Source organism: Phyllopteryx taeniolatus, chromosome 19, assembly GCF_024500385.1.
Source record: "Phyllopteryx taeniolatus isolate TA_2022b chromosome 19, UOR_Ptae_1.2, whole genome shotgun sequence".
Classification (NCBI taxonomy): domain Eukaryota; kingdom Metazoa; phylum Chordata; class Actinopteri; order Syngnathiformes; family Syngnathidae; genus Phyllopteryx; species Phyllopteryx taeniolatus.
In genome coordinates this window covers 8,387,925-8,404,440 of record NC_084520.1, presented here as the reverse complement: position 1 = coordinate 8,404,440, position 16,516 = coordinate 8,387,925, and the positions used below count along the sequence as shown (strand labels likewise).

The window sequence follows — 16,516 nt, the reverse complement described above, 5'->3', positions numbered from 1 at the left end:
GCAGCCCCAACCTGCGACAGTCATTTGGAAAAAGCAGCCGGATAAACAAGCCTTAGCAACCGTGCGGAAGCAACGCATCATATAAGGGAACAGTGTGTGTACTGTGTACCTAGTTAGGTGATGATTACTGGTGTTGTGGTCCCGTGGTGGTTTAGCTGGATGTGTATTTCAAGTCATTGTCACCATAATGAGCTGCTATGAGCTTTCCACACTGAGGAAACTGGCACACCCTAGTTTAGAGTCTGGAATCTTTTTTTGTTGTTTTCATCTTAAACACACAGCTGAGGAAAACAGTTCCCTCCAGATTGCCGTGTAGTGCCCATATAAACAGCATTCCTAGACACATAATGATAACTTTGAGATAAACCCGGTCGGTTATCGAATTAGCTTGGCCTCTCATAAGCAGCCATAATGTGGCAGCTGCCAGCCGCACTCATGGTTAAGCCCAAATTCATTCATACCTACTCAAATTTTTAGGTTTTTTTTTGTCATTTGTCGAAGGGATAGCTCCTGACTGCAAATGAGAAGTTTGAGTGATGCATGAAAAATAGTCACCGTTTTTATTATTTTTGTATTTTGAAAAATATTAAAATCCCTGATATCTGGCAATTCTTTTCTATCCCTCTAAAGTAAACTTTATTTTTTACTTCATGTAATTTTTATCATCTTCAGTCTTCCTAGCCTGGTGCAGGTCCACAATTTGGTTTCTGGTGTCCTTTGACAAATCTTTGGTTTTGGCCATAGTGGAGTTTGGAGTGTGACTGTTTGAGGTTGTGGACAGGTGTGTTTTATACTGATGATGAGTTCAAACAGGTGCCATTAATGCAGGTAATGAGTGGAGGACAGAGGAGAAGTTACAGGTCTGCGAGAGCCAGAAATCTTGCTTGTTTGTAAGTGACCAAATACTTATTTTCCACCATAACTTGATAATAAATTCTTGAAAAATCAAATGTGATTTTTTTGGAGAGTTATTTTTTCTCATTTTGTCTCTCATAGGTGAGGTATACCTATGATGAAAATTACAGGCCTCTCTCATCTTTTTAAGTGGGAGAACTTGCACAATTGGTGGCTGACTAAATACTTGTTTGCCCCGCTGCAGGTTTTACACAATCAGGATTTTTGGGACCAATCACCGATCAGCAAGTTTAAAAAAATAAATAAATAAAATAACCGATCACTGATCCGATCACAAGATGGAGCAACGTGTCTATTTAGATGACTTGTTCATTTCCTGTATATACTTGTGTACTGTATACTGAGTATCTTCAAAAATATTCTCTCGTCAGGTCATGTATTCTAATCAGTCAGGTCAAACCAACATTACAACATGACAGAAATAATGGGTGCTAACTTACTGTAATGAAATTACTTTGTGGTAATTAAATTACTTCACACACACTGAAACTTTAGAGCATGATTCAACAGAACGCCGGCATATTTACGTACAATCGTTAGTCATAGCACTAGCTTGCTAGGCTACATAACGTTGTGCTGGCTGTTTGTGACCCGTATCGTATTAAAAGTATGTGAACATAGCTCAAGCAATCCTTGAACGAACGTTTTCTCCCGAGCACCGGTGACCACCACCACGTTTTCCCCCATTTTGTTCTTTTTTGACCAACACAATACACGTGCGATCCATTGTTGTTGTCATGGCCGTGGTAATGAGTGTATCCGGTCGCATTTGATTTGACAAAGCCCACTGATTGTAAATCATGTCAAGACACGCGACAATACTAAAAACAAACTACCTTTTAGATTCAAATATACTGTACACGACAGCGAAGCGGATTAAATTTCTTTTGCGGAGCCGATCAATGACGTCATTGGATAATTAACACTATTCCAACTTAGAAATACGGCTGTGACATGACAAAATGTAAAAAAACAGCGTTGCTCTGTGAATGCTTTCTGGATCCTCTGTACTGGTGCTGCTTTGCTACATCCTGCACAGGGTGTCTTGAAGACTGTCAAGGCCTTCTGAAAATATGCCGCCGAGAGTCAGAAACCTGGGTCTCAGCCGCAGGTCATGGGTCCTCCAAACAGGAAAAAGATCCAAAACACATAGCTAAAACCACTAAAGAATGGCTAAGAACAAACCACTGGACTATTCTGAGGCCTCGTATGAAGCCTCTCGAAAGTGATTGAAAAGGACATAAATACTACAGTATGGACTGTTTTTTATGAAAACAGTTTATTTCTTTACTCTATTTTCATTTTGTTTGTTTTTATACAATACAGTGATGTTTTTCTTTGACAATGCTTTTTTTAAGGAATGGATTAATGGTTTTTCAGTAGGGAAAATTGATTTGATATAAGATGAATGTCCCCGAGTGTGTTTTCTCAAAGCTGATCGTCCACTTTCTTTGCTTTCTGCCAGGTGGACGGCATCCTGAAGGCGGTGCTGCGCGACGAAATCATCGCTTGGCACAAGAAGACCCAGGAGGACACGTCCATGCCTCTTTCCCCGGCCGGCCAGCCGGAAAACATGGACTCCCAGCAGCTGGTCTCGCTGGTCCAGAAGGCCGTCACTGCCATCATGACCCGTCTGCACAACCTGGCTCAGTTCGAGGGAGGCGAGAGTAAAGTCAACACTTTGGTGGCTGCGGCGAACAGCCTGGACAATTTGTGCCGCATGGACCCTGCGTGGCATCCGTGGCTCTAATGATGTGCCAGTCTTTACTTATGTGGAAAACCCATTTGAGCATTTATTCAATATCCTTTATATCCACGCTTGAGGTTCATGTATTAGTGTACTCTTTGTCCTCACAAGTAACTAGTATTCAGCCCACTAGTAGTACAGCTAGGGGCCACTAGTAGAATGACTGTCTTATGAGTAACAATTTTTTTTTCCCACTACTTTTTGACATTTCTGCATTCTAGTAGGACAACTACGTTACTAGTAAGGCAAAACTACTAGTGGGCATTTTGGTGTTACTGGTAAGGTCCAGGAGGCTACTAGTGTGTGACACATACATTCTAGTTGAGCCTTGTTGGGTTACCAGTGCCGCATAGTAGTTTACTAGTAAGTAGGGATGGGGGACGACTGATACGAGTAAGTAAGTAAGTAAGAAAAGTCTTTGTTCAGAATTGTCTGTCGTCGAGTTCATTGAAATTGTACGTATAAAAAAGTATGAGCGGTATCCGTACTCTGCATCAGTGAGTACTCGTGCTGGTATCTGTCTGAAAAAAAGTTTAATTGAACATCGATACTAGTAAGGTTTGATTGCGTATTAGTAGACCAAAAATGGCATTTGTTGTGGAAAAAAAATTTTTTACTAGTAAGACAGTCGCTGAATTGTCTCACTCGTGAGGATATACGAGGAGGATCTCAAGGATATCAAGGATATGGAATAAAGGCTGAAATGATTTTTTATACCCTTTGGTTGGATCAAGACTTCTTACATTATCATAAGATGGATGGGCCATTAAGGGTACACTTTATATGATCATTCAACTTGTATTTATTTTCGTAAACGTGTTTATTACGGATTAAGAATTACGTTTAAAAAACATTGTGAAGCTTTTTTTTTTTTTTTTTTTTAATCCACTACTGTTCTTGAACAGTTCAGATATTTCATTTTTTGTCTAGCTCTTATTTTTGTTACAGAAGCCCATCGCCGCTCTTATAGATAAGCATTTTGTTTTAATAAAATGCTCTTTTTGATACAACTCGCTTCTTCCGCTCTACTTTTTTCCCCCCCATCCTAAATACTTGGAGAGCTTCAACTGTGCCCATCATGATCATCAAACCTTGCAATTAATGTTCTCCGTAGTTTCTTGAAGTTGGTTATAAAAGAGCAATAATAACCGGTAATCGCCATCTGTGCCTCACTCTCCCGCATCACTTTGTCAGCGTCATAATCGCCCTGAAGGACACTCTCCTGGATGTTATTGTGCCCATAACTCACACTGTGAAATGACTGCACACAACGCAGCCCCCAACATTTAGGAAGTTGATTGCCGTCATCCCGCAGACAGTCGACGGTTATGGAGAGGCGTTTGGGAGCAGCGGTGTTGCTCTCTCGTCAGGCTACAATAACCTTGGGGGTCATTCCCTCCCCCTGGTAAGAAAGTCCTGTCGGAGTGTGTTGAGGCGTTTCCCCTCCTCCCATGGTGCTTGATGAATGCTCTCCTTTAGATTTCTCAGCGGGCCGCCCTCACTTGACTTACGCACACTGTCAGGCGGCCCTGCCTGCACCCATTAACACAACTCATATCTCCAACACGCTCTTGTACAACACACACTCTCCTCCTTTTCCCTGGTCGTATTTATAACAGTTAACATTACCTGAGATCCGCTTGGAAGTCATTTCTAAAAATTATCAGAATCAGAATCATCTTTATTTGCCAAGTATGTCCAAAAAACACACAAGGAATTTGTCTCCAGTAGTTGGAACCGCTCTAGTACGACAACAGACAGTCAATTGGCAGAGAACACTTTTGTGACATAAAGACATTGAGAAAAACAGTCACTGAGCAATAAAGGGTTGCTGGTTATCTGGTAATGCCGGTACATTTGTTTTTATTTATTTATTTATTTATTTTGGGGACAATTGTGCAAAAAGATGCAGAGTCCTCTAGCACTTAGAGCAGTTCGAATGACTAATGCAATAGTCCGGTTCAATGACCATTGTGCAAAGGGCGCCGAGACTTCAAGCGAGTAGTACGATAGTCGGGACAATGTTGATTGTGCAAATGTTGCAGATACTCCTCAGTCAGTGTGCAAACCTTATAACCTCTTTCAAAAGGCTGTTTACCAGCCAGAATGTTGTTTTAACCACCTTATATTTCTGTCATATTCAGCTGGAGTATTCTGTCACGTTTTTCCCCCCATAACAATGTCCACTGATATTGTGCTGATAACATATTTTTCATATTCAGTCACTGCCTCAAATTCAAGAAAACAATGTTAAGAGCAGTGGGGGGTTGTGCATTTTGGTATCTGGGCCTTCACTGAGGGCTTACTCAACTTAATCCACGTCTCCTCACGAGCACGTTGTAATTATAGAAACCACCAACACTACACAAAAATGCAATATAATAGCGCGCAACTGTTCCACGTACAGTGGATATGTCTACACATACTTTATTTGCTTGCTTGTTTGTTATTATAGTGTAGTTTATCAATGATATGATACATGGACACACTCTATGAAAGGAGTAGGTTTTGACTGCATTATTCTGAGAGGAGTAATAATTTGACAGCCTAACAAGAGAGGGGCGAAAATAGCTCCCCAGATTGTGCAAGCGAACTGTACTAAACACAATGGGCGGTTGGTGTAAGTGAAACGAAACCTTGGACGTCACCATCTCACCCTCAGTCCTCCTTATAGTGAGAAAAGGGTTGTGGTGATTGATGCGGTCCAGTGGGAGTGGAGCCTGTGGAGGTGTAGGCACCGGATCAGGACATAGCTGATATCTCAGAGGACAAACACAAATAGATCGCAAATAGCCATCTCCCCCCCTCCAGTGATGTCCATCCCTCAGGATGAGCGGTAAATGGGTGTGGCGGGGGCTCCCTCACTGCTTTAACAGTAAAACATCATCGTATCAATGTGGATCATTTGCATATGCATGATTGTAACGACACAGTAGTAGTTTACTCTCCTGATTTTAGTTGATGCCCATTGTTATAAATTATTTAAATGTAGGCGTGGGCAAAGTATGCTTGTGTCAAACTGGCCCACCACATATTGTTTTGCAGCTCACTAAACCTAATAAAGTATGTATACTTTTTTCTTGCTAAATAGATTTGCTTTGTTTCATTTTCCCATATCTAAATTTGTAATATTTCTTCACTTTTTCCTGATATTATAAGCATTATTTTTACCAAATCCCTTCTTAACATAAATTGAACAATACATATGAATTAAATCCTGTCATTCAGCCATTTTTTTGCTTTGACTTGAAAGCAAAAATTTGAGACACGAGTACTGTATGGTAGCAGTGAAGTGAATTCAAATTCACAACAAGCAGCAGTTTGGCAGAAATTAAAGAGACTACAAGCTGTCGAATGCTTCTTCCAGATGGAGTTTACAGTCAAAGTTTACGTAAAATGAATAAAACTACACATTGTTTTTTTAAAACAACCATATAGCTTTTCTTTAGAAAAGTCCACCTAGCTTAATGCTAACAAACAATGCAAGACAGGCTAATGAAGTGTGCAGTGTTATATTGATTTAAGCAACAAACACTTGTAGACACGTATTATAACAATACTCACCTGAATATATTCTTTTCCTCTGCATAAAAAAAGTGTAATATAAAAGTGTGCTATTACAGTAGTTGCGAAACTCTTCTTTATGTGTGTCTGCTTGACTATATTCGGCAGCCAAGTTGCACACACCAAAAGGAGCCGCAATGAATTCATCATGATGCACAAACCATTTAATTCTTTATAAGTGCAATAATATAGAGTGCTATTTCCTTATTTATTACAAAAATGTTTGGCATTTTTGGGGTGGAGGGTGGTTTTGGAGAAGGTTAGTTGTATACTGTACTTAAATATTTGGTTGTGTTCTGATTTGAAATGCAATTTGTTGTTTGTTAAAAATATGTGTAATAACAATGAAATGCAGTCAGGGGTAATTGTGTATATGTAATAATATGATCGGTGTTGATATATTAATATGATTTTCACAGTCATAATGGCCTTCTGAGGGAAACCATAACTATGTGACCTGTGGTTTCACATTATCAAGAGTTTTTTCAGTATTTTCTGCATTCCTTTATTCTTTAAAATTGGTTAATAAAAATGCATTTTTATTAATTTATTACACTCAATAATTGGTTAATTGATTTATTGTAAATAATATAGTTAAAATTATTAGCAACAATTTTGCATACTACAGTTATTTTTTGTATTAATCAATTAATTATAACAAGATTAAATGATAAAGTATGAGAATTAATTATTATTTTAAATTTAAGCTATTTCACATTAAAATGTAAACTTTTTTCTTTCTTTTTTTTTGACCTGGCCCATCTGTTGTCTGGCCCCTTTAGCACAGCAGCCCACCCCTGTTTTGGTGTGTAGCATAAATGTATAAAATTTGTGGCTCACATGATCAAAAAGGCACATCAACGAGAAGTGAAGAGAGCGCCATCAGGCCGCTAATCCCCCTTTTCTACAATTCCATTATCTGACTTCTCTTCAGTCGTCACAGCCGGCGTTCGATGGTTTATTATCTCATTGTTTCAGGCCTTGTTGCACAGTGGGTGAGCGTGCACAATTCTTTTTGGTGTCCTCGTGTAAACAAACAGTATTAATCAAATGACAACGATGTGTTTATCTCCGTTCTAGGAAGCGGCTCATCTCATATCTAACAGCGGAAGATTTGTTTTGTGGCTCTGCAATGGAGTCCCATTAGGACTTTTAATGACATTTTCACTCCAAGGAGTGCAGCTCATTGGCTTTGTGTCTCAAATCTGCTATTCCAATTTTTAATTGCCCAAGTGGGATGCAGCAATCAAAGTCACGTTATGTCTCAGTGACAGTGACGCAGTGCCACATAGCAGGAAAAAAGTACAATTTATTTTAAATGGGTAGAGACTGCAAGAGAAAGTTATATGAATTTATATTGACATAGCAGCAGAACATTTGATTCTCCACTCAAGTCCATTTAACTAGAATAAACTAGCTGCTTTGAATAGATAGAGCAATTATTTCCAAATTATCTTCGTTTAAATTAATTCAACAGAACTCAGTTTCCAATTAAAAACACACTTCTTTTTTATGTGCTTGTGAAACAGATGCCATTTGAACGTATTTTGTTAGGCTCTTGTTGCAAAAGTACTGCAAGGAATCTCTAGACTATAATCATTTTATATCACAACAAATAAAATGTACTGTTTTAATTGCCAATATGCGTCCTACGATTGGCTGGCGGACAATTTGGGGTGTACCCCGCCTCTCGCCCAACGTCAACTGCGATAGGCCCCTGTTTACCCAATGAGAATCGATAAACGAATCGATAAGGAATCGGATAAGACATTCTCAATAATGGAATCGGAATCGCTTATCGAGTTCCATCCCTTTGCATGGAGCACACCTGTGTTTTGTTAGTGGCTTAATGTGACAACTGTTGCAAACAATCGTGCCTGTCCTTAATTCGTAATTATTTAAGTATTTGAAAGCAATTTGTGATAAAGTTCCTCACATTTCCCGTGGCTGCACTAACTTCTCTCGACTGCTGCCAGTTGGCACCGTCAGCTGTGCTAAAGGATGGAGGAGAACAGCTCTATTAATTATGGAGGCCACTTTGTGCTGAATATTGAGCTGACATGGCGCTAAAGTTAGTGTGCATAAACTGTCACTTACGTGCATTTCATATTGTTTAGACAGGAGGCATATGCTCGGTGCAAGCGCTCATTAAATTTAAATGTGTTCAGTTGATGAAGTCTTAAAATAGAAAGACAGGTGAAGCTGGGACCACCGTTTTATGCGTTGTACTTCCAATTAGTATAATTACAATCCTCCCTTCTTTTACTTGATTCCTGTTATATTTATGGCTTTACTTTAAACAATCAGGGAGTATTAGTAGAAATTGTCAAGCTACTACACTTTAAAAAAAAAAAATAATAATAATATGTCAAGCAGACTATGTACATGCAAACAGCAAAATTTGTAATAGAGTTGACAATGACAGGGTGAACATTGTCTAATGATAGCATTTAATGAGTACATGGTGGACCTTCACTAAGCAACACGATTCAGTTCGCAAGTTGCCTATGTACTGTTTAACAAATTTACCCTGTTTCGAATTTCTGAAAGGTTTTCATACAATTGGTATGTCACGATGACAGATGACATCCAACTGCACATTTAATATGATGAAAATTATCAAAGATAAATGTAAATATTTTTTCTTTAACTATCAATTGCTTTAGACAAAAAACTGGTTGTGATGTCACTGTATGTTTTCTTAAAGGGGCAGTTACCCTATGATGACAATGTGCGCAGCAATTTTAGGGACACATTAATCTTCAACATGATTTATGAAAACAGAATATACATGATCAAAGTGATTTGTTTTATCAAACAACTTGTTGTATGCAATAAAACCATGTTTGTTTTTTTTATTTAGTATTATTTAACCGCTAATACTGTAACTGGTTACACACACGCACACACAGTGTGGCTAAAAGGCATGAAAATGCTTATTTATTTATTTTTTTTTTTTTTGTGGCATTCTTGATTCCGAGCAAAGAGGTCCGAAAATGCTGATTAGCATGCTAGTTAAGTCGTGTTTGTTCAGGACGACCGCCTTTGTTTCTGTTTGCTCCACGCTTGTGGCGACTTCATCTCTTATCAGGCTCTCCTCGGTGGCGGGTCATGACGGCGTGTTCACGGCCGTGCAACAGAACCATCTTAATGCCTCCCTGCCGCTTATGTCCTAGTCAGACCGCACACGCACGGAAGGCCGCTGAGCCCGGTTGACAACAATAACCCAGCACTCGACCCCCAGAGCTCCATGCCTTCCATCAGCATCCTCAGCAGTCCCTCTCTCTTTCTCTCTCTGTGCCTGCCTGCATCCAAGTACGTGATTTAATTTGTTTGGTAATATCAGGATTGGCACGTTCAGCCTAGCTTCACTCCTAAGTGAAATTGGACAAGGGCATTGGAGCCTCGGCGTGTAAAAGTGCCTCACCTTGACAGCTGTTTGAGTGGGGAGCGGATTGCCGAGGGAATGAAGGATGATCCCTGAGAGGGAGCGAGCGAGGAAGGGAGGGAGTCAGTCAGACGCCGACACACTCCTCTTCTCCTCGCTTCGCTTGGGAGTTGTGTGCCAGGCAGGGAGGCGTGCAGCTTTGAAGCTGATTTGAAAGTGGAGACAAAGCACCAGGTGCAAGTGGGGGCCCCCTCTGGGCCACAACAACATGCTGGAACTTGTCCAATATATCCAGTCAGCTTCCAAGGAGACTTTTTTTTCCTACACATCATCCTTGTGGGGAGTGTGATCTCATTGTAATTACATTTTTTTGACAGTGCAGATCTTCACATGCATTCAAATCACACGAGAGAGATTTGCATTGTCATGTTCGCGTTCCTCTTTTGTCTGCTTGTATACTGTTACAAGTAAAACATTTTTTTATTGAAAGGCATGAGTTGTGATAAGGCATCTTTACTGAGATTACAGTATCTCACAAAAATGAAATATTTTATCATATATTTTCAACACTGAGGCAGGGATGGAAAATAATGGTGGCCACACAAAATAGTGACACTTTGGACATTTTCATCACGGGGTGTACGCACTTTTGTTGCTAGCATTTTAGATTTCTCGCTGTGTCTTGAGTAATTTTGATGGGACAGTGAACTGTTATATAAGCTGTTACATTGTAGCAAATTGTGATTTCTTAAGTGTTGTTCCATGAAAAGATAATCATCAAATATTTACACAAATGTGAGGAGTGTAGTAACTTTTGTGAGATACTGTACGATAATTGTGTTATGAGAAGTTAGCCATTACTTCCAGTAAAGCATTCTGGATGTGGGTGTACTTTAACGAAAACCTCATTTGAAGAATACCTACCAATTATTTAAAATAATAGTTCTATATACTAAAAACTGATATCTGCAAAATTATGAATGGCGCGCAGAGGAATCATTCACGTACCTAAGTAGGATAACTTACGCTGTACATACATAGTATGTATGTATATATCACTATATGTAATTCCGGTGTGTGGTGAATACTAGTTGCCTACCACGATTTCACCTATTGAAGCCCCACAACATTGCAATTTTTTTTTGTGGAACATATCTACTTTTCTATCGCGTAAATATGTGATTTGTTTTTTTACTCAAGCTGTCAAAATCGATGTGTTAATAATGCATTAACACAAATTCCCTTTAAGGCTACAATTTTTTTGAATGCTTGATGAATGCACGACCATTAATTGGCCTTGTACTCCCCTTGTTGTGTGTGCCTTGGCCTCTTAGGGGCAGTGTGGTGCACGCATGCAGATGACGCATCAACAGTACAATAGTTGAAAGTTGCGATTGAATATATTAATCTATATAATTTAACTCTCATGCATTCTCGAGGATCCTGCCGAGGGTGTAGAGCTGGTCTACTGTTCCACGGCCATGACGAAAACCACACTGCTCCTCCTGAATCTGAGATTCGACTTCCCGACGGACCCTCCTCTCCAGCACCCCTGAATAGACCTTACCAGGGAGGCTGAGGAGTGTGATCCCCCTGTAGTTGGAACACACCCTCCGGTCCCCCTTCTTAAAAAGGGGGACCACCACAGATTTAAATACGTCTTGTATTTAAATGTACAATGTGTGTACTTGTTTTTGTTGTGTGTTTAGTTTTACAATAACAGTACAGTAACAGTTTTACAGTATGTGTTGTTGTTGGGCTTGAATTTGAAATGTCGCAATAATAAATATATTTGCATAAGGTAAGCCTATTTGTCTACTCATGTGTTGATAAGAGTATTAAAAACTTGAAAAATATCCTCTAATTGTACCTTTAGAACAGATGCAAAATGTGCGATTAATCACGTTAACGATGGCAATCATGGAATTAATCGAGATTAAGTATTTAAATCAATTGACAGCTCTTGTTTTTACACTGGTTAGAGTGTCTGCCTCATAGTTCTGAGGACCCGGGTTCAATCCCCGGCCCCGGCTGTGTGGAGTTTGCATGTTCTGCCCGTGCCTGCGTGGGTTTTCTCCGGGCACTCCGGTTTCCTCCCACATCCCAAAAACATGCATGGTAGGTTAATTGAAATCTCTAAATTGCCCGTGGGTGTGAATGTGAGTGCGAATGGTTGTTTGTTTCTATGTGCCCTGCGATTGGCTGGCAACCAGTTCAGGGTGTACCCCGCCTCCTGCCCGATGACAGCTGGGATAGGCTCCAGCACGCCCGCGACCCTAGTGAGGAGAAGCGGCTCAGAAAATGGATGGATGTTTTTACACTGTACTTACTGTAAAGCCCTAGTGTAATTAATTTGTTTTGTACAGTCAGTGTGTATGACCTAACAAGGCAGCAGACAATTTTTGTTACCTTTTTTGGAAGTCCAATTTTGTCTCAAATTCTGATAGAATGTTGTGTAAACATGCTGAGGCAGCAATCACATTTTTGTTGTTGTTTTTTTTCCGAAACTTCATTTTCGACAGGTGGCTATCAATTGTGGTGGTGCACTCTACCAAAGGCTGATGGACAGTGATGAAGAGCGGGCTAAAATGCAATGCCTTGACTTTTGCGCTGACTCCGCTGCTCTTCCGGTCTCTGATCAGCCCTCAGAAAGAATCGCAGGTAATTGGAGTCAATAAAATCGGACTGCAATTGCTAATCTTTTTTACTAGGAGAAAGTTTGCGTCAAGCGGTTCTATCCGAGGAATGCGGCCTCGATCTCTGGACCGGAATGGCGCTGTGGAGATGAGAGTGGATGTGAGGCAAGCTTCATTTCCACCTCCAGTGGAGGGAGACCACCTATTTAGTGGTGCGGCCACTGGGATGATAGCAGATCACACCCCATCACCCGCGGAGGGGGGGGGCTTCACATCTAACTGATGCCTTGGAGAGGCTGCATCTTGCCAGCTTACGGCTTCAATTTCCATATCATTAGGTTTGTCTGCGAATCTCGTCGCTACTCTCCATTAATCCACACCATTGCATGCAAAAACCAGTTGTCGTGAAGGCAGCCGTATAAGTGCTCGTTCAAGCTTGGCGCAGGAAAATGTTTTTTTTTTTCTCGTGCAGTCTTTACAATAAACATGCATGGCTGCATGCTGTATCCAGTGTATGGCTGGAGGAAAATGTGGTATGTGTTGCTCTTTTCTTGTTTAGTGAGTGGGGGCGAAAAATGGAGGAGGAGCCCAATTTTGCGTTTCCTCACCTCATTACCCACACCTGGATGGGACTGCAGTGGATCCTAATTTAAGTCGCTTGTTAACAACGCCCTAATGCATCCTGACAGCAATGAGGAAAGGGGATCAAGGAATGCGTGAGAAAGAGCTTAAAAGGATGAATGCAGGGGCTAGAAGGCATGAAAATGGTCTTAAATCAGGCAATTGTCTGCTTCTCTTCACTGCCATTCCTTTTCTCTTTCTTGCTTTGATTCCATTTGAAAGGAATATTGTCATAAATCATCCAAGCCCGTTATGCACACGCCATTAAAATCCTTTGCAAATGTTAATAAACTAATGAACGCAAATATTGTTTTGCAAGAGCTATACACCACAGCTCCACATGAAATCAAATAAAACTCAGAACAGATTCTTGTTTTTGTTCAATGTGCCTCGGGTCAATTGTGTGTTATTGGCTGTGTGGCAATTGCAAACAAGTCAACACATGGGCATGCTGCTTAATTGACTACAGGAAATGAAGAATTTTTCGAAATGTAACTTTTTGAGGGGGGTCCCAGTGTGCGGGGAGAGAGGATGGTTTTCAAGTGAAAGGCTATATTTTTCACAAACTTACACTGCAAAGAACACGTGTTCCCCGCTACACATTCAGTTCCACTCCGCAAATGAATGGCCATCAAGTACGAGGGGCACTCAGAAAGTCATGAGCCCGATATTCCTCTAGCTTTATTTATTGTAATAGAAATATACGCATAGAAATACATACCAAAAAGGGGGGATTTCATCACTGCTTTTCAATATAATCATCCTTTTTCTCAACATCGATGAACAGGGATGTATGCCAGCCTTGTGAAGGTTTTTTTTTTTTTTTTTTTTCATACAGCTTGCTCAACTTGTTCACCATTAGGGAAGTGCTGACCCCTAACTAGTTCTTTTAAAGGTCCAAAAAGGTGATAATTTGATGGTGCCCTGTCGGGTGTCAGTATGGAGGATGGATTATGATTGTCCAACCAAAGGAACGGATGACTTCCCTTGCTTGTTACGGAGGTCACACAAAGCAGGCTCTTGTTGTTTGCCTTTGATCCTGAACACCCACTTTTTGACTGTGCTCTAGCCTATTGTAGCTTCCCCATACACATTTTGCAACCTTTTGAAAATGTTTTGTGGTGGTTCCCATTTCAAAGCAAGAAATTCAATCATAGCTCTCCGCTTCTGATATGCATCCAACAATGACCTCATTTCCAAAGGGGCTGACAGGAAGAGGACTGGCTTAAACAAAACTTAATAAAACAAAAAAACAAACCATCAAACAAGTATTTAAACTACAAACTGTGAAAATCTCTGAAAAAAAGATCATTGGTTAATATTTGGGCATATCGTAGCAACCACTAGCTAGTATACAAAAATGCCTCCGAGAAGCAGAGCACTCTGAAGTGCCAATATCGTCAGGCAAAGCCAATGACATCATTGGCATGTCGTTAATATTTTTTGAGTGTTGGAAGGATAATAGATAATATCTCACCTTTTCAGAATGAGCTTCACATTCTTGTTTTTTGACAAAGTCTAAATTCGAAAGGAAATTGCAACACCATTTTGTGTCGTTACTGTAAAAAAAACAAAACTCTCAGCATTCTCACAACAATAGTGCATTGTTTGAAGAGTTAAGTCTGCTGGACAGTATGGAATTGCCGTAGCTTAAAATGGGGAGGAAATGTTCTTTTTTAAAAAGCTTTATCAGGCTTGCAGAGAGGAAGTCAAAGCTCCGGCACAGCCCACATGATTTTGGGCAAAGCAGATTATGAATATGCAATATTTGTTCTTGTCCTTGCTGCAGCCTCCTATGATGGTAATGCAACCCCACTGTTTATGCTAAGTTATTCTCCTCCTGATTGGAAAAAGTAATACTGGGGAGCCTGGAGCACGTAGATATGACTTTTAATTTGGTTTGGTGATGCATTCGGTGCTATAAACAAGTAAGATGGCGGTGTGATCTTTGACAGGCAGCGATGAATTTCCTGGTTGCTTTTTGTCACGGTAGACTTTGTGGGCGTGCCACCTTGTAACATGATGGTAATGAGATTCTCAAGTGGGAATTAAATTTGAAATGTGGTATATATGATGGTGTATGGTGGAGGTGGTGAGAAAAGGTAACAGTTTGTCAATGTTTGTCTGATTGCAGCAAGTTGCAGGTTTATATACCCGGAAGAAGTCGAAAGTTGTTTGCTCACCCCTAAGCTAAACTGAACATTTTCTACACTAACTGTAATAACACACAGGTTACATGTCAAATATAAAATGTTGCCTCGTGGGGGGGGTATAATATTATACTGTACATTGCAAAGTTATTTTTTAAAAAATGTATTTATTTATTTCTTAATCCAAACTTTGATCAAGATCTTCACCAAAATGTAATGTTATTCTTCCTCGGCCTCGGCTCCACCCCAGCACAAAGTTCTGCTAGCAAACACAGAGTGATGAAAACATAAACCCTCCTTGGTGGAGGTAACTGACAAGGTGGCTACGGATGCTAATCCAGTCTGCTAATAGAGAAAGTGACATTATCCGTCTTGTTTTGCTTTGTGACAAGAGGGCAGCATACGTGAACTCAACTGCCTTCTCAATTAATTTAGACCACAAATTGAGTTGTCATGGTGACAATGTGTGCTTTCCGGCAAGAGCTGCAGAGGCAATGACATGCCTCTGTTCTTTCAAGCTTTGCTCCCTTTGTTTTGCTTGTTTTGTTTTTGCATCTCTAGTGTTTTTCCAGCTGGTTGACATTTGACCCTGCTTAAAGCGCTCTTTGCTTCTACTGTACCGGGCTAATTTGTTCTCAGCTGATGAACTCTTGTGCCTTCATCGGAGCGAAGCACTTCGCACTGTTCCTTAGCGTTGAATGCATGCTTGTAACCATCATCCACAAATTTACGATGGGGGGAAAAAATGTACCATATCCTTTATAAGCTTAATTGAAAACAAACTTAAAACAGCACGCCGCACACATGGTGAGCGCGCCTGCCTCACAGTTCTGAGGTTCCCGGTTTGAATTTCAGTGTAAGCATTCCTCTGTGGAATTGTTTTATATTATCGTGCTTTTGTGAGTTTCCTCCCACAATCCAAAAACATGCATAAATCAAGGGTGTCAAACTTTTTCTTTTTTTTTTTTTTTTTGTCACAGGCAACAATGTGAAAACTAATTTATGTACTGTATATGCGCCTGATCATCGTATTACATATTCATGCACAGATTTTTTTTTCTGGCTCAAAGTGAGCCAGAGGTTGTACTATTCAGGTCACTTGCACAGGTGCGTATGCCACGTGGCCAACTGGCTCAAACAAACACTTTTGCTGTGTAGTACTTACATGTAGTTTATTGTACTTTAGCATTTTCTTTGTTTAAACACTTGTTGCAACCTCACCCTGGAAAAGTATTTATTTTTACGGTACATCTCTGGAAAGCCAAGGCGTATGCTCATTTAAGATGGGAAATTGTCATGGTCTGTGTTTTGGTTTGGGTTGTGTTTAGTTTTGTTCCATGTTTTCCTGTGTTCCATGTTTGTCGTGTGCTCATTAGGTTGTTGTGTCCACCTGTTCTCGTCTACTTTGTGTCGACCAATCAGCTCTCTCTAGCCACTCGTCTTGTCCAGGTGTTCCTCGTTGTCTCGTCAATTTGTTTGTATTTAGTTCCCTGGT

The 16,516-nt window shown here is 40.3% G+C and overlaps 1 protein-coding gene across 3 annotated transcripts in view; it reads left to right on the top strand.

The window, feature by feature from the left end:
* Positions 1–3,672, top strand: part of trrap (transformation/transcription domain-associated protein) — a 78,715-nt gene extending 75,043 nt beyond the window's left edge. For all 3 annotated transcript variants that reach the window (XM_061756194.1, XM_061756193.1, XM_061756195.1), the window contains one exon: positions 2,381–3,672. In XM_061756194.1, coding sequence (XP_061612178.1) covers positions 2,381–2,665 — 285 coding nt within the window. In that variant the 3' untranslated portion in view covers positions 2,666–3,672. The remainder of the gene's footprint in view (positions 1–2,380) is intronic.
* Positions 3,673–16,516: the final 12,844 nt, after the last annotated feature.